Source organism: Drosophila elegans, unplaced genomic scaffold (assembly GCF_018152505.1).
Source record: "Drosophila elegans isolate 14027-0461.03 unplaced genomic scaffold, ASM1815250v1 contig_814, whole genome shotgun sequence".
In the NCBI taxonomy this organism is placed as follows: Eukaryota; Metazoa; Arthropoda; class Insecta; order Diptera; family Drosophilidae; genus Drosophila; species Drosophila elegans.
The window spans coordinates 4,259,478-4,277,125 of NW_024546167.1; the positions used below are offsets into that span (position 1 = coordinate 4,259,478).

The following is a 17,648-nucleotide window of genomic DNA, read 5'->3' on the forward strand; positions in this document are numbered from 1 at the left end:
GCTGTTCAAATTTGCTTTCCAAAATTTAGTTATATCACCTTGTATCTCTTATATAAAAAAAGTACTAGATTTTTGCTTTTATTTCTGTCCTCTACACCGATCTACCAACTATTTTCGCCCGGAAGTCTCACACTCCCCGTGGGGATTCGGTTGTAGTCCGTGGACAGTAGGATGGGCTCTGTGAATGTGCTTACAGATCAACTAGCTATTCATCAACTCTTACTCTTACTCGAGGTGGCGATCGATTTGAATGCAGTGCGGTTCATCATTGTTGGGCGCTAGCTCAGTTCGACAACTGATGATCGACAAATTTAGCATGGTGGTTGGAATTGTAAAAGGAGTGCTCGTTCGGAATGGGCCAGATCAACGTTTCTCATCTCGACATTACGTGTAGGTACTTACAATACTTGAACAATAATTTTGACGCAGTCGACTTTAGCGGATGGTAGTGGTACATGTGAACAGGATGATCTCATTGGGCAGGGAAATGGAAATGGAAGATTTGTGGGGTGGAGTGCTGCTGTGTAACTTGATTTGATGGTTCATAAGGCACTGGTAGTTTAAATCGCTATACCTATGCCTGGGTCATCGCATTTGGATCTCATTTGGATCCCGACCCAGGTTGGAGGCCTGTTCGCTTGCAATCCAATAAATACTTTGAACTGCAACCGCGAACTGTGCGCTTTGGCAGGTGTGTGGCATGATATGGTGTGACAAGGTATCTAGGTCGAAAGTATTGCTGTTGGAAGAAGGTATTCTAGACATGCATGTGGTTGCTAGGCAGTGCGTTTCACTCAAGCTAAGCAAAATATTTCTGAAAAGTCTCGAAGGTCTAAAACGTTGTGCTTCACTAAGTTAAATGAATAACTTATCACTTTACATGATAAGTTATTAGACTATTCGGTCATGCTTAGAGTTTGGTTAAGGTTTAGGTGTCTAACTAAAATTCCTGGAAGATACACTTTTTAATCAGTCACCGAATATATTTTTAGATGAAGAAAAAAAGGATAAACAAAACCTATTAACTTATTTAACATTATCTGCCTTTGAAACGCACTGTTATTTCAAGTGGTATCTTTTCAATTAGAATATAGCCTAGCAGATGGACTGAAGAAAGTATCAAGATTTATACTTTGCGTAGAGGAAGAAACAGGATGGATGCGAGAAAAAGGTATCGGTTTGAGATTAAAGAGATTTCAATCGGTTCACAGTCAACTGAGTGTGTGTGCTCGAGTGTATGCTCGAGTGTGTGCTCGAGTGTGTGTGTGTGTGTGTGTGTGTAGGTGTGTGGCTCGACTTAGATTAAGACACATTCACTAAATTATTAAAGCTGACACTTATGTATGTACTTAGTCAATCAATTGCATAACAAATACGATACCCATGGGGGACCAACAAATGCTGCTGGGTGGCTGCGGACTCCCTTAACTTTTAATTTCCAACTGTTCTACTAGCTTAAATCTTAGGCTTAGACCATTTAATTTAAATTCACATTATTCAAATAAAATCTGATTACACTTAGCTATAGCATTTAAGACACATAAGGCCCCACATGGCATTGGGCTGCTTCCTTGGTTTGCTCTAACGTTTGCTTTAACCGTCGCTTTTAACGCTCACTTTAACTTTAACCAGCTACTTTTGTGTGCTCCTGTTTCTGTTTCTGTTTCTCTTTCCGTTCGTTTTCGTGTTTGTGTTTGTGTGGCTACCAAATTGATCTGATCATCGAATGGAACATTTACAAATGTGTCGTGTGTTTTGGCACTGCTGCATTTGCTTGTATGCCCCCCCAAAAAGTTACCCAAACCAAATCGACACGGGGTGGCGACTGAAATCTCTTTAATAGAACCGATCCGTGCTCAGGATGTCCTCCTCGTCCTCCTCCACGATGATCTTGTTGCGGATGGCGTGTGTGACGGCTTCGACCTTGCTCATGGTGGGACTGAGAAACTCCTCGCGCAGGGTTCTTGGTGGATGGGCAAAGGACGTGTCCTGCACGGCGTATCGATACTGGGAGTGGCCGTGGGATTGGGACTGGGATTGGGATTGGGACTGGGAACGCGACTGATTGGGATGCTGGGGTGCGGCTGTGTACAAGTGGGTGTAATGTGATCGGGCCTGGGGATACGACTGCGGCTGGTGCAGCAGTGGATAAAGCTCTTGGCGAGACCGGTGTCCCGGTTCCAGGGTGCTCTGCGACGACGAGGACAGCCAGTGGGTGCCCAGGGAGGACTGGCGTGGCAGATAGGACACGGGTGCTCTGTTGCTGGGCAGGGAGGATTGACGGGGCAGGCCCAACGGTCTGGACCTCGCCCTGGACTGTGATTGTGATTGTGAATGTGAATGTGACTGCGATTGAGAGTGAGTTTGAGTTTGAAATTGAATTTGAGATTGAAATTGAGATTGAGTTTGAGACTGAGGCTGGCGGTGTGTCATGTCAAGATCAAAACTATTGTCGCGTGCTTCCATCAAACCTGGCACTCTCGCATCGATCTGATCCCACCCCTATATCCACGATTCCTACATGGCATTAAGCATTCTCCTACTACTCCCACCACCTCTGTGCGGACTGTATTCATCGCGATCGACAACGGTGGCGCCCCGCGGCAGATCCCGGGGGTCGTCGATCCGGGTGGAGGGTCCGTAGCGGGAGCTGCTCATCCTCATCTGGGCCTCCTCGCGCTCAAAGTCCGGATCGTCCAGCAGGCGTCCGCCCCGGGACAGGTGGCCGTGGTGGGAGGCGCCGCTGGGACCGCTCCGCATTGCCGGATACTCGAAGTTGCGCTCGTCCAGCAGCTCGTCGCTGTTCAGATCGTAGTGCATGAGGTCGCGCTCGCGCCGCTCGTATCGTTCCCGCTCACGGTCCCGCTCGTAGCCAACGCCGCCGCCGCCGATACCGCCTCCACCGCCGGCTCCCACGCCTCCACCGCGCTCCTGATGGCGAACCGAGGTCGGTTGTCGGCGGCTGTGCTGGTAAGAGCTTCCTCCTGCAAAACGGGCAACACAACAATATGTTAGTAAAGTTGCAATCATTACAAGGTATTTTAAGGGTAACGAAAAACGGAAAACAAAACCAGAACTAAAGCATTCGAAAAAGGGGCTATAGGCGAAAGTTGAACGGAGGTAACAGACTAAAGGTCTCCATGTCCTGGAGATTGGTCAATTAGGTGTTTGTGTTCTGTGTCATCTCAAGCTAAAGAACTATTCTAAAAAACTTATTCTGATTGATTTTGGAATAAAATCCTTTAAATTCTGACCTTTAATGAATTCTTACCAAATGGATAGAATACTTCATATCATTAAATTTGTTTGATTTACTTAAGTTAATGGTTCTGTAATCGGACTAAATTTTTACATTTTTTTTGTCTATGCATTTTTCACAGACAATTTTAAATTAGTTTTTTTAACAGACATGATATTGTGCATTGTACATTGTACATTTGTACATTTAAATGAATAGTGGTTAGGAAAAAAGGTAAATTTAAAAGACTATAAAATTTGAGAGCTACCTGATTACCTAGTTTACTAACAAGAACAAAAATGACTTTCTAATGGAGAGATTTTAAAAATGTACTAAACTACGTTTTAATTAGAATTGTATAAACTCTTAAATCTAAAGTGTTAATGATAAACAAAACGCTTGGTTAGGAATTCAAAATGGTAATTCAAAAACGTTTTTTTTTTTGCTGAAAATAAGGAAAATAAAAATCAGCAAACGAACAAATCCTAGCGTCAGTTATGCAAGGTGTAAGTTTGGGGGAACAAGGATGATTTCAGGGGGCAGTAACAAAGATAAAGATAACCAAAAGTGGAGTGGGTCAAGTTGCACAAATAATGTAACGCAATACACATCACGGGGATTCGGTACTCACTAAACCAGATCTAAACGATTGGATGATTTGGTTTTGCAACTTGAAATGGTGAAAACATAAGGATCGACAACAACGGAATACATGTACATATTATAACTGAGCTGATTCGGGTGGAGTTGAGCTGATCTAGGAAAACACCCGGAAGAAGGTGAGAATCGAGTTGAAGAGGTTGGCGAAGATCGCGGCAGTTTAAAGGCGCACAACGCCCGGTGTAACTAAAAACAAGTACAGAGTTCAGTCGGTAAAACGCACGAATGGGTGATCGATTGGATCGTTTGGATCGATTGATGTCAGATGCTTGAGGAAGCGCTGGGGGCTCTACGATTGCGTGCTTTTCAGTGTTAATCGGTTAGTAGAACTCAACGGCAGAGAGGTAATCTTAGTTTTAGCTAACGTTAGTGGGCAATCTATGGGCTCTATGCATCTGTTATCTCGAGCATGGGCGCACACCTCATCCGGGTTTCTTGGCAAAGAGTTTTACTTGTGGAGATCGTCTGGAGATGTCGGTCGGTGGGTGCTTTTGCTTGTTCCATTTGATTTGGTTTTCATTATTTTGATTTCAATTCGGAATCGATTGTCTTTTACTTTGTACTGTTGATGTCGCAGTTGTGTTGGTCTTGGTGGTTGGATTTGAACTCGTTTTGATCTATAGCATTGTTGTAAAGGGACCGGGTATGTCACGTGCTGTGAATGCTGTAAAGTGTGGTCACAAAAGAACAATTGAAATAAACGAAAAGTTGAGGATACCGGAGATTCTGTATAGATATGTACAAAAAAGGTGTCTAGAAAGCGGGAGTTGTAAATATGCCATGAGCTGTAGCTACATACAATCGATGGGTGGAGATGTGGGCCGATATGTATGTCATTTAAGGGGAACCGAAGCTACTTTAAGCCTGAGTCTATGTACATACAATAATGTGTAAGAGTTGTACTACAATGGACAACGTCTGCAACTGGCTTATATCTTGGGACAAGGTAGTTCTAGCTAAAGCTGTAGGCCTTACAGGACCAATTCAAATCTATCTAAGTACTGACTCGGATCTAGAGAAATGTGATACTTAATGAGTTTACGTATATATTATCGGTAAAAAGGAAACGAAACGAAAAGAAACAGTATAAGAGAAATTTACCTTGGTCCCAATCGAACTCCCTATCCCAATCTCGTTCCCGCTCTCTCTCCCACTCGCGAGCCCTCTCCCGCTCCCACTCGAGATCCCTCTCGCGATCCTTGGAGCTGCGATCTCGGTTGAACTCCCGATCCCAGTAATCCCGCTCCCTCTCGCGCTCTCGCTCCCTTTCCCTGCTATCGCGATCGCGCTCCCGACTTCCCTCGCGCTCTCCGCCGGAAATGCCCATCCTGGGATCCTGCTCATCGATAAACTCCTCGCCATCTACTGCTCTCACCACGCCCACACGCGGAGGGAGAGAGAGAGCCAGAAGGAGATTCGATTGGTTTAACGGTACAGCCATGGGAATTTAAATTTGAAAAAGACAAATTTTAGAATTGTATTTGTATAATTGTGTTGAGTATGTTGAGAAGCAAATGAAAATTGTTTATTGCTGATCTGATTTCCGGTATATGCATACATACATACATTCACAGTCACCATGTATGCATATACTAATATGTGTTTAATGGGTCGGATTGTATTCGTTTGAATTGAATTGGGGGTGAGACAATGGGTGACCTCTGATTTCGATTTCGATATTGATATTGATTGAAATTTCGCAGCTTCTTGGGCATGGGCTGGGACTTGGTGGAATCGCGCAAATGAGAATGGCAATGCGACCGTAAATGAGCCCGATCGGATGGGCAGGTGTGCCTTTACCTGGCGGCGTCGGACCCAGACGCGTGGGATCTGCGGAGGGCGAGGCCTCCTGCGGCAGGGGGCGGGCGATGGGCGGCACTGCTCGAATATCCGGGTGGGTGGCCTTCCAGTAGGTCTGCAAAGGATAATAGATTGTTGTAGCTTTTGTTGGCCCGTTTATTATTTTATTTAAGAAAGGTGACATGGCTAAGAAATAGATTTGCCAAACTGGTTTGATATTTTCTTTATTTAAAATTGGTTATCGGGGACAAATGGTATATGTACGTAGAATACTTTTAAAATGAAAAAAAAACGTAAATAAATTTGCCGCCTTATTTTTCATACGAACTTAAGAGACATACGATTGGTCTGTCACTGGAGACATTTGTAATAAAATACTTTTTTAGATAACGATACCATATCGATCTTTTTTTTCGTATTACAACCCATTGTGCGTATACTTAATATTTGTAAAACAATTATTTATAGGTGTTTTTGCTTTTAAATATCGTGAAGTTACAGTTTCCTTGCAGGGTACAACAAAATCAGGGCAACTTTAAGCCATTTATGATTGTTGTTGGTAACAAAACTCACCTCCAAGTACTCGGCAATGTGCTCGCAGGCGTCTTCCAGCTGATTCTCGTCTAGGATTACATCGAACATATCCGGTGGACACTGGGCTAGCTTCTCGGCGGCGACCATTTGAACGGAGAGGTTTTTCGCCTGCGACTTGCCACGTGATTTGATCAAACGCTGTAAAACCTGTGCAATTGACGGACGTATCAGTAATTTGAATTCGATGATTATGCCCAGTGAGAAGCTTACCTTACTACTACTAATCTTTAAGTACACTATTGTTGGCGCTAATGAAGTTTTCGCTAGTTGTGACGGATGATTGATTGTATCACAATCGAGCACGACCAGCTGAAGCGAGCGTGCCAGCTCGAAGATGCGCTCGATCTCCTCCTGCACCTTGCCGAGGCAATCGCTCCGGCTGGAGGATCGCTCCATGATGGCCCGCTTCGAGGGATTGTTCATGATGGAACGCTTGGCCAGCGAGATGTCGGCCATCACGCGCGTGATGATGATGCGGCCCTCGAAGCGGTGCTTGAGGAAGTCGAAGAGGGCCTTCTGCATCATGTCGGTCACCTCGTAGCCCTTGAGACTGGGCCCCACTAGTACCACCGGGCGCATCGAGGGCACCACGTCGTAGGGACTGGCCGTCTCCTGCTTCTTGAAGAACGGCTTGCGCTTCTCCTTGTTGGCGGACGCCACCGGGGTCTTGCCATGTCGTCCTGGTCCCATGGAATCTGATTCGTCACCTGAGCGTTAGTATCATGGCAAACAGGGCGAGATAATGGCAACGGATGAGCGAGCTTATGATTGGTACGAGCCAGTGCGATCAATCAGTACGAATTGCTTGGCCAATTTAGATATTATCGTAAATACGTAACACGCTTGTGGGTTAGTCTATATATAAACATATATATATATATATACAGTAATAGTGTTTCGAATTGTCGCAGGGATTTCCTCTGCCAGCTGTGGGATTTCAGTGTGTGTGTGTGTGTCTTGTGCCAGGAAACTGTGTCGGTTCGGAATTTAAGTTGATTTGAATTTTTGTCTCTTTTGTTTACCGGTCTACGCACCATTTAATGCTGTTCAAATGCCAACTCGAGGGTGAGGTTTCTGCCTAAGATATTTAACTTATTTCTACTCGAATATGAAGTGTTCTATTTGCTTAGACTTTACACAACTCTATTGATAATCAACAACTAGATACAGGATTGAGTTAGTGGGATTTTTCAAACTCCTTTTGGACAGATTACAAACAGCGATTATATACGACAAAAACCAGCGTGTTTCAGAGCTAGGAGTAACAATTTTAGGGTTTACAGACAGATGACAAGTATTTTGGAATGAAAGTGTTTTTGATATCTGAATATATTTCATTTTTTACTTACGAAAATTAAATTGTATTGAAGTGATTAGAAAGTTAAAATATAAAAACTCGTTAATAACTCTGCTCTGGTAAATCAGTTTAATTAAAGGGCTAATCTTAAAAAGTTTGTAGAATGACATACGCTTATCAAAATCAATTAGTTACAATTGGTAGCTTACTGTAAAAGTTTTTTATGTATGAAAAATAAATTTTTTGAAAAACCAAATTCACTGGTTAACTAACTAAGACTTGTTTAAACGAAATTTTTATCCCATTGCGGATTTATTTAGATTTTAATATTTTTATTTTAATAAGTGTCCTGAAAATCTCACTGAAAGAGCTAGCGATAGATTTTGCGATTGAAATGGATTTCTGAGGATCTGATGAGAGACGTGGACAAACCTGTTTTTTTCTTGCGCGGTGTTGTACTGTAGGGATCTTGGGTCGCGTTGTGGTTGTTCATTTTGTTAGTGTTGTCAACCGTTTGTGTTAGATAAAAGAGAGTTTGAGTGCATTTAATAGTGTTCACTTTCGCTAGGCTAATTTACAAGCAGACCATGAACGAGGAACTTTGATTTAGACAAACTAAGACGTAGAAAGTCGTGGCTATCGAAGCAATTGCTATATTAGGTAATAAGTGTGTACTTTTGTGTGTTTACAGTGGTGAATCGTGGAAGGGGGTCAGGCAGTCTAGGCCGATCTGCTGAAGGATTCGGCTTTTCATGCGGGATCTAGGAAGGACTAGCACTAGGCCGATATATAGACCGTTTGCATTACTAGGGTCGGATTTGCATCGGATTGATTGCCAGGTGAACTCATTGTAGTTAAGCATAAACTTGCACTCGATTTATGGATGTCGCATGATATAATCAGATCAAACACAAAAGTACGAAATTACGGGAATTTAGCATGGCCCACGTTTTTAGGTTCTGATTTGGTTCGCTTCAAATTAAAATCATAAAACCCGCGTCCAATTACAATAAACATCGAAGAGCAAGAGTTTGAGTCGGGCTCTCGGCATCCGTCTGTCGGACCTATGGATGCCCATTAACATACTGGGCCTCCTCCGGGAGGAGGCCCTTCTGTGACGATTTACAAAAGTAAACACATTACATAGAAGACAGCGAAAAAATATATAGATTGAAATTAATTCGATTCACAGAATAGAACAGATACGAAATAAAACCTCGCCCAAAAGAAATCAGGAGAATGAAATGTGTGTCATACCAGGTGTGGGGGGTGTGCTACCTCGAGATGGCTCCGCACCTGCTTGTCCGCCCGCACCAAGATTCCCGCTCGACGAGCCCTTTGTGCCATACAGTCTTGAGGGTCTGGTTTGGTTCTGGAATGGGATTCACATATAGATTAGCAATGGCAATTTCTACAAATGCTTATGCATATGCAAATCCAACCTGCATGCGAATGTTGTCTAGCTTAGCGGGGCTGGGTATGAAGCCCACATCACAGCCCTCCTTGACCAGCCGGCCGATCCACCAGTTATTGTCGTACTTCTCTTTGATGTGCAGGAACTCCCGGATCTCGAACGAAACTGCGCCGCCCTGCACCGGGGAATCGTCGTCGATGGCGCCATCGTATGCTACGTTGGTTCGCACAGCGAACGCCACTGGTTTGCTCTGTCATTAGAATAATTTAATTACAAATTTGTTTTACAAAATCTTCAAAATAAAATCGCCACAAGCTAAAATTACTTTACTAACACGTCATATCAGCTAACTTAACTAGTTAGCACAATTACTCTGTATTAATATTTATACATAATATGTAACAATCTGCTGATAATCAAATAACCAAAAAACATCGATTTAGTTTTTTTGGAAACTTCAAAATAATATAAATTTATAGTTTGTTTTTATAATATGTACATTTAACATATGGTGAAAGAAAAAAATGTATGTGTGATTGATTGTATTGGCTTAAAATATTTAAATGTATATCCCTTGAAAAGGTGATCGATTTTGTTTTATTTATACAATTAATTGTAATTAAACTCGAAATCTTATTTTGAAAATAAAATGGAACCCAGTTATTACCGAAAATTGGACTAAGGTCAATTACAAGATTAATAACCCAATAGTCCAGTAACCTTTTCAATGCATTTCTTGTTTTTTATGGCGATTTATTTCAAGATTGACAATAAAGTAACTACTCACCCTCGCTTTATCCAACTGGCTTAAGGCCTGACGTTCCTTTTCTCGCCGAAGCGATTCCTTTTCCTCGTCTAGCGACAGATCGGATGACGGTTGTGAGTAGTTTGAGTCGGCAGAACCCTATAAAAAAAGGCAAGAAAAAGGGGCTGGTAAAAAACGGGTCTGACTAAGTAGGGCTGCATTATAGACGAATAAATGTGCCTTGCCATCTGAAAATCAAAACAAATTAAATTGGCCTTTTGCCAAAAGCCCAGCCCAGCCCAACCCAACCCAAGTGGCCAAACAATGCAGCGCCCTATGTACGATTTTGATTATTTCTTGTTGCCGCACATAAAGCAACAGTTGGTGGCAAGCACATGGGCAATATATTGGCCATGGAGAACACTGAGTATTTTTATATAGGTATAGATCTTCTGTATTTAAATTTTTAAAGCAAATATGATCCGCAGTGCAAAATTCATTATGGAAAACTTGTTCCCATTCCCATTTATTCATGTCATGAAAATGATATAAAACTTTGGAACTTACTCGTCAGTTTATAACAACATTTTAACAAAAAGTCGCCAAAAACTACAGTTTAGTGAAAATGGCCCAATTCCTGAATGTCATGTTAAGTTGTAACAAGATTATTCTGCCTCAACTGTTAAAATTTGTCGGTCGGCCAAACGGAAATGTCACAGAAAAGTTTGACTACTATTTCAGGTTTGGCACACAATTTTACTTTAACTTAAAACATACAAACTAGAAATTGGTCCTTAGTTATTCAAAAACTGCAATGCCCTTTTTTTATTTGAAAAAAAAAACCTTTAAAAGTTCTAACAAAAACAAACTGATTTGATATCAGAATTTTGACTTCCTTTTTTTTCTTTTCGTAAATATTAAACGATAAGAGAAAGGCTTTTGGTCCACCCTAATGTACGTTCGACCGTATTTTTGTTTTGCAATGGTCACTAACAACGAAAAAATGTAAATTGATTAAGAACCTATATCCCAATCTTTAAATTTTCATCTACAAATGTATTAAAGTAATTAAATTAAAAATGTTGTTGCTTAAAAATAATTTACACATAAAGTATGATATAATTGAGACTAGTTTTTATCCCATGGATGTTTTGCAGCACCTGTGTGAATAGTTTGTTGTATCCACTCTGGTAGGAGGGGTATCCAAGGCCAAATCGAGATTCTCGATGTTGGCCACCCTGAACGGAGGGTGCATCCGAGGAAGAGGCGCGCTGCACCATGGGCCTGTCAGCCCGGTAGTCTTCTTCGAACGAAGATATCTTGCCGATGTTTCCGACGACCCGGTGCGACGACAACAGCAACACCAGCACCACCAGATGGTGCGATGCTGATGATGATGATGATGATTGCTGCGAAGGTGGTTGTGGTGGTGTTGGCTGGTGGCTGGTAAGACGTTGAGCTGGCAATGGTAACGTATGTATGTTCCAAGACTATTTTTACTATTAGCTTTCGGCGAGCTTAGAGTTGGCAACACAAGTGTTTCGGGGGGTTATTTTCGTAGTTATTCGGAGGAAAAACTGCGTTCTGCACACTTAACACGTTATGAAACCACTGTGAACGACTTAGATTGCAATCACCACTATGTATGTTGTAAAAATACTATAAAAGCACACTATTTTGAATGCTCAGGCATTTACAAAATTTCTATCTCATACTCCACTTTCAATTTGTTTTTTGGCAGGACACAAAAATTTAATTATTGCACTTTTGCATATAATTAGCATTGAAATTGGCAATATCCTATGGTTAACGACTGTAATCATCGGGTTAGGCGGAATTCGATTTTGACACTGACACAAAAACACCGTTAGCAAGTGTGCGAGTGAGAAAGTCGGCGATGAGGGGGATAGCGACAGAAATCGAGAGAGAGAGAGAGGCGATTGTCAAACGGTCTGGAAGCCACAGGCGAAATAACTTTAAATTGTTAACTGGAAGGGATTTCCGCAGCCTTTTCTTGCCTTAATTTCAGCCCAATTTTCATCTGGCTGTCGAATCAGAATTGATTCCGCATCAGCGGGTATTTGCCCCAGGAAAGTTAAAAATAGGAATTTATGTCAGTGGCGTCGGGTCGCGGTTCTCTGCTCACATCACTTTTTCTAGTATATGCACACAAAATTTACTGGAAAACTCGGGCGGAGAAGGGGGATTAACAGGCGAATAGGTCGCGAAAACTGATTTCCGTTGAGCGTGGCGGTGTTTTATTCCTGTGAAAACTAGCCGAATCCTTCAGTTTTTGAACCCTTTCACTAGCTATGTAAATCCTGTTCCAATTCGTGGACTATCTTTTACAGGATTTCACTCGATCCACATCCTTTGATTTCGATTCGATTGGGACCCTCGCCTTTCCGACATTCAAACGGTTCTACTCCGCACGCAAACTGAATTGTTTCTGTATGTGGAAGGCGAAAAGTCCGCTCCGCTCTGGGAAAATCGTGTAGAGTTTTCTCATCCGCTTCCAGTGCGTAAATGCTCCACTCGTCTATATATACATATGTATGTATTTGGACATTCCCGCACACACACACACCAACCACGAATGTAAACAAATTCGGTTTTCAAGTGCACATGCTGCAGACTCGTCCCACTGTGCGACTGGAGTTGTTTGTGCTGCAAGGGGTAAGATTTTCCACCCAAAATCTCCATCGAGATGAGCGCGCTGTCATTGCTGGTCAGCGGTATGCCTGGAAAATCGATAGACCCAGCACTTTTCCGGTGGCGAGGGGGTGCAAAAGGGGGTGGCGGTGCGTCCACCTGTTGGCAACACCTACAATCGGCCGCGAGCGCCAAACGCTCCCAAAAGGGTTACAGCTGTTGGTCGCTGGCCACTCATACATAAATATGATTAAGATGTAAGTGCAACAATGTTTGAGATATTGCTGAATTTTTGGATTCACTATGACACGTTTAGGTGGTGTTTCCTTGCCATTATTTATTAACTTGGCGTACTCTATTTAGAAAGCCTTTGGACAGGGCGATCAAACGTTTTTAAAAAAAAAAACCTTTTGTGTTCTTAAATTCTGAATATAGCCTATAGCAAAGAAATTCAGGCTGTAATCTATTATCTCCTGCTTACTGGAGGTTAAATAATGCATTTGTAGTAACGGTAATAATAATATACGCAAATAAATTAAAGTTTAAGTGTTTTCAAGAACATTTAATTTTTGCAATAGCTGCAAGGGTATATGAACTCCGGCTTGCCGAAATTTGCTTCCTTTCTTGTTTGCTATTAATTTAGTTAAAGTTAGAAACTGATCCAGTCCAATACCTAAATACCGTTGTAGTTTATTGGGAGTGCTACAGAAATTACTTGTATTACTTATGTCCATACATATTAATATATTTTGGGGATGGAAGTCGAATAGATAGTGTTAATAAATAAAAAAATTGTTTATTAATTAACTTTGTGGATTTTGCGAAATTCCAATCACACTGTGCCCATAACGTAAACATTCCGTTTTCCATTTCCTCACTCAAAGTGACAGGAGGCGAGAGAGCGAGGAGGAGAGAGAGCGATATTACTTCCAGACGAGTGGAGCGAGATTGACAGTTCGGTGGGGTGGAGAGAGCGAATGAGAGAGGGAGCATGCGCAGGAGCCAATTCTCCACTTTCGCTCGGCGCAGGCGTCGGCTTTCACTGCTTTCTGCTCATTCCCATTATCGGGCTCTCCCCATTTAACCGTTAACGGAGAAGGTCGCGGGCGATGGTCCCAATTCGCGTTTACATATGTATTTCCCAAAAGCCGATTCCAAAAACAAAGGGGATCCCCCTTTAATTGCGAATGCGGGGTAGGGGTTGGAGGTTATGGTTCTTCGGTCGATTCTTTGTTTACCTTTCGACTATTGCTCGAAAGCGCCATCAAACTTCGCGCAATGGGCAAAGTGCCCAACAACTAGTAATGAACTTTGGTTGCCATCGATACCACAGCGCCACCCACTACCACCCATCCACACCCCTTTGTTTGCTAGTTTTTTCTGCGGGTGGGTCAACGCTCTGCTTCTGGATTCCAGTGCAATTGCCCTCCCACAGCCCCTTGACGAATATTTTCATGGTCAGCCCGATTGCTCCCCACTTTTCCGACTCTGTCGATGACCGCTCGTCAGCGAATTACACCCCACCTGCCGTTTGGCATTGCATCGCTGTCAGCGTTTTTAGATGGCTTAAATAACAACGATTGGAATTGCAATATATGCATTAGAAGGAAGTTGGGTTTTCCCGCAATATACATAGTTATATTCTGTGACGATAAAATTGCAAGTTAGGCATCACAGATTAATTTGTGTAGCTTATAACATTCTAGGGGAATCATTACATTGATTAAGATTCTATATTTCTTTTTTAAAGGTGAAATTTACTTATGTCGTCTGCAAATCAAACTATTAAATAATAAAACGTTTTAATAAATTATTAATTTAATGAACTTTGAAATACATTTTATTTTCTCTAGTATCTGTGTTGGGTTGTAATGTAATGTGCTCTATATGTAAAAAAGAAGGGGAACCCAAGAGTACTTGTAAAGTGGTTTATGAGTGCCGCAAAAATATCAACATTGACTGGGCTTACGAGCATGCCTTGCAGATTTAAAAGATGAGTAAGGCGAGTGATAGCCTCTATGGCCCCCAAATTGTCTGTGAGAGAACTAAGAGAGCATAAAAAACTACACGAAAAGTCATTGAAATACAGTGGGTACTCTGATTAAAAAACCCAAGAAGTATTACAAATATTCATGAATATCAGAAATGTAGAATAAAAAAATGAATATGGGAGAATAATAATAGCCTATCAAATGTATCTATTTTTATAGAATTGCTAGTTTCTGAAATTTCATTAACATTAAATTTAATGATTTAAAAATAAAAAGTTACGTTTTCTAATAATGCTAATGAAGATAATTCAGTAAATTATATTAAGTTCAAAAATATAAATCCTTATGTTAAAATCAACATGACAAAATGTTTAATACCTTTTAACACTGATATTATAATTTTAAAGCTTCCCTCATCTTTAATTTTTTTAATTAAGGTATTTAAAAAATGTGACGTTATTAGCTTTTAAAATAATTAAGTATTTGACAGAAAAATTAAATTTAAAAATAAAAAGACGTATGACTTTTTAAAATCGGGTTAGCAATTATCCTAGGCGTATGAGTAACGGTACGGTTATCGCTCATCCGCCTGGTTGCCACTTCGTGACGATACGCACTGTAGGCACTCCGTGTGCATGTATTTAATTGGTCGCGAACGGCCTGACAAGCTGGGCGAGCAGACTGCGAGCGATCGAGTGGATAAAAATATACGGATTCCGCCCGGGCCCGGGGGCAGGGCCGCGACATTAAAATAAGGGGGTTTATATGGGAGGGGGCGGTCTAGCAAGCTGATCTTTCAGTTTAACTCACCCGACGGTTCTTATTCCTGAAGGGCTTGTAGGACTTGCCCTTGTGCTTGGCCCCCAGATGCAGCTTCTTCATGGCGGACAGTTGGAATCACAAACGGAATTAGGAATACAAATTGAAAGGAATCTCGCGCGAATTGTCCCTCCCCAAGTCAATTATGCAATCATTTTTGGAATCGCTCTTAGCGGTCGCGCAGCAAAATAAACAAACACTTAGGCCTTATGGCCACTAATCGTAAAACGGCCAAGACTCATATCGAATTGGGTCACAATGGGGCGAATTCAGAGTCCGACACATGGCAGCGATTTGATTGCGGCAGGCAACGCCATCCTGCAATGGCCGTTTGTGCTGGAAAATGTGCACGAATTCGGGGGCTATATAGGCGATCCGAAGGCGCGATCCACTTGCGACTGCTTTGGCCAGCCAATGTGGAGCAGATCAGAGCGGATTGCGGCGGAGACGAGAGTCGAGAAACAAGCGACCGACCGCACTAGACAGCAATTTCGACTGACAATATTTTGGCACCCGCACCACCGCCATCCATTGACAAAAAAATGCCCATGCCCGAGAGAGAATCCACGGCAGATCGCAGAGACTCATTTAGTAATGGGAAATTCAAGAGGTGAACTGCTCGGGAAATGGTTTTCAATAATCTGTTTAATGACGGCTGCAGTAACAATATAAATACACACGACGAGGTGACAATTCTTTGGCAGAGAAATTTACGTATTGCTGTACTTAAGTGTGATTTTTAAGGAATCTGTGGCCAAAAATAACAATATTACAAATTTAGTTTTGGAACCTTTTTGGTCATTTTTTTATGTTTTAAATTTAAATTTTTAAATGAATATTCAGGGCGGCATTATAATGGCATTTAATAACAATTGGCGATTTAATTCGGCTCCATTACATGCTATTAATATACCATATCTCACAGATTCTTAAAGAATTTAAAAAAAGTAGCAGAAAAAAACCAAAAAAAAATCAGATAAGTTTTCAATTCATTTTTTACAAACAAATAAAACAAAAATATACATTTTGTATAAAAAAGATATCCGATTGATTTTCTTTTAGAAATATTCATTTTTTTTACCATTCTAAGGACAAAGGAAAAACAAACAGGCATATGCTTTCAAATCGGTTTATTTACAATGGTGTTTAAATTCAATTCACAGTTTACACTGTGTCCTGACCAGCGAATGTCCTCAAGTTAACCAGCCACTAGTACTGTTGACCCTGGATTCCCTGGTTCAAGCCGCGCAGCTCCTCCATGAGGGCGGCCATTCCGATCCTCTGCTGGAACTGCTGCACCTGCTCCCGGTTAGGGTTGTTCACGTAGAGGGGAACCTGCTCCGTGTAGGCACCGGAGGATCCGTAGCTGGCAGACTGCTGGGCACAAGGTGCTGGAGCCAAGTTGGGTTGGCAGCTGAACAGATAGTTGGTGGGGCAGGGAGGAGCCGGATAGCCAGGAGCCGAGTATCCAGAGTTCGGGCAGGAAGCACCGGCAAAGGCCACAAGTGCAGAGACGATCAAAGCAACGATCTTCATGTTGAATTCTCTGTTTTACAACTGATACTCTACCAACTGACAGAGGCATTCTTATAGGGTCATGCGTGTGCCAAACTAAAACTCTGCATTTTTTATGTACGCTCCATAAACTGCAGTGCCAGCACATAGCAAAATCGTTAAACTGGGTGAGAACTAGTAGCAATTGAGGTTTAGCGGTCTTGCAAACAATTGACACCTATTATGGCCAAAAATTAACTGTCTCCATGCAGTCTGTCCCGCTTTAGAGCGTAAATCACAAAACAATTAAATAATTGTTTCGAAGTGCTATGCGAAATTTAATTTTATGGATTTTGCTTTTTATTGACCTATTATTTTAGATGATGATTTCGCTTAAAGTTCAAAACTAACATTCTTAAAGTGCATTATACATAGGGAAAATGGATTATTGATATTTTTGGGAATTAAAGCCACATATTTTAATTAAGAAATTATATGTTATCTTAGCTTAGGTAGGTAGGTAGGTATGGGGAAGGATTTCCCGGAAAGAGAAAGTTTTCACGGTTAGCCAGTCAGTACTGTGGCGACGCCTATCGGCGGTTCACAGAACAGATCAGTCGTCTTAGCGAATGCAGCAACCAACGTAATCATATTTTGGAGACTTTCCTGAAGTCTCTTGCTTATCGTTTCTTATAGAGAACTCTCCAATCTCCTGTTTTCCCTTCACATAATTTTATCTTTTGAATACAATAAGATTTTATTAAGATTCTAAAGTTCAACAAATTATTTGGTTAAATTAAAGTTTCCAATTAAATAAAATATTTAAATAAATATAATTAGTTGAAGGTCATATTGTATAAGAAAGTTATTATTATATAATGTTTAATACTTATTTGTTTTAATATTAGAATTAAAAGGATCCTTTTTTGCCTGTGTAATATTCT

General features: G+C 41.5%; 2 protein-coding genes across 5 annotated transcripts; both read right to left on the minus strand.

Moving 5' to 3' along the window:
- Positions 1-1,684: 1,684 nt before the first annotated feature.
- LOC108134507 (voltage-dependent L-type calcium channel subunit beta-4) lies at positions 1,685-15,690 on the minus strand. Of its 4 annotated transcripts, XM_017254838.1 has the most exons (11): positions 15,202-15,690; positions 10,909-11,184; positions 9,791-9,907; positions 9,032-9,253; positions 8,847-8,961; positions 6,503-6,999; positions 6,272-6,439; positions 5,699-5,813; positions 5,000-5,263; positions 2,522-2,984; positions 1,685-2,305 (listed from the first exon to the last, which is right to left on the minus strand). In XM_017254838.1, exons 1-11 carry the CDS (start codon positions 15,271-15,273, stop codon positions 1,837-1,839), a joined length of 2,778 nt encoding a protein of 925 aa, XP_017110327.1. In that variant the 5' UTR covers positions 15,274-15,690; the 3' UTR covers positions 1,685-1,836. The 4 variants fall into 4 exon arrangements, 2 of the variants coding, with proteins under 2 accessions (XP_017110327.1, XP_017110326.1); XR_001773818.1 differs by lacking the exons at positions 1,685-2,305; positions 5,000-5,263; positions 10,909-11,184 and adding an exon at positions 4,320-4,562 and having other exon boundaries at positions 2,897-2,984; XR_001773817.2 differs by lacking the exons at positions 1,685-2,305; positions 5,000-5,263; positions 15,202-15,690 and adding an exon at positions 4,320-4,562 and having other exon boundaries at positions 2,897-2,984; positions 10,909-12,191.
- Positions 15,691-16,323: 633 nt separating this feature from the next.
- On the minus strand, positions 16,324-16,780 carry LOC108134510 (vitelline membrane protein Vm32E). Its single transcript, XM_017254840.2, has one exon. The coding sequence runs from the start codon at positions 16,744-16,746 to the stop codon at positions 16,420-16,422; it is 327 nt and encodes a 108-aa protein (XP_017110329.1). The 5' UTR covers positions 16,747-16,780; the 3' UTR covers positions 16,324-16,419.
- Positions 16,781-17,648: the final 868 nt, after the last annotated feature.

Excerpts from the sequence above, each read along its gene's own strand:
- LOC108134507 (XM_017254838.1), bottom strand. The coding sequence starts at position 15,273 with ATGAAGAAGCTGCATCTGGGGGCCAAGCACAAGGGCAAGTCCTACAAG. Across the intron at positions 11,185-15,201 it reads TCAGGAATAAGAACCGTCGG|CCAACACCACCACAACCACC; the intron begins GTGAGTTAAACT and ends ACCAGCCACCAG. Across the intron at positions 5,814-6,271 it reads ACATTGCCGAGTACTTGGAG|ACCTACTGGAAGGCCACCCA; the intron begins GTGAGTTTTGTT and ends TATCCTTTGCAG.
- LOC108134510 (XM_017254840.2), bottom strand. The coding sequence starts at position 16,746 with ATGAAGATCGTTGCTTTGATCGTCTCTGCACTTGTGGCCTTTGCCGGT.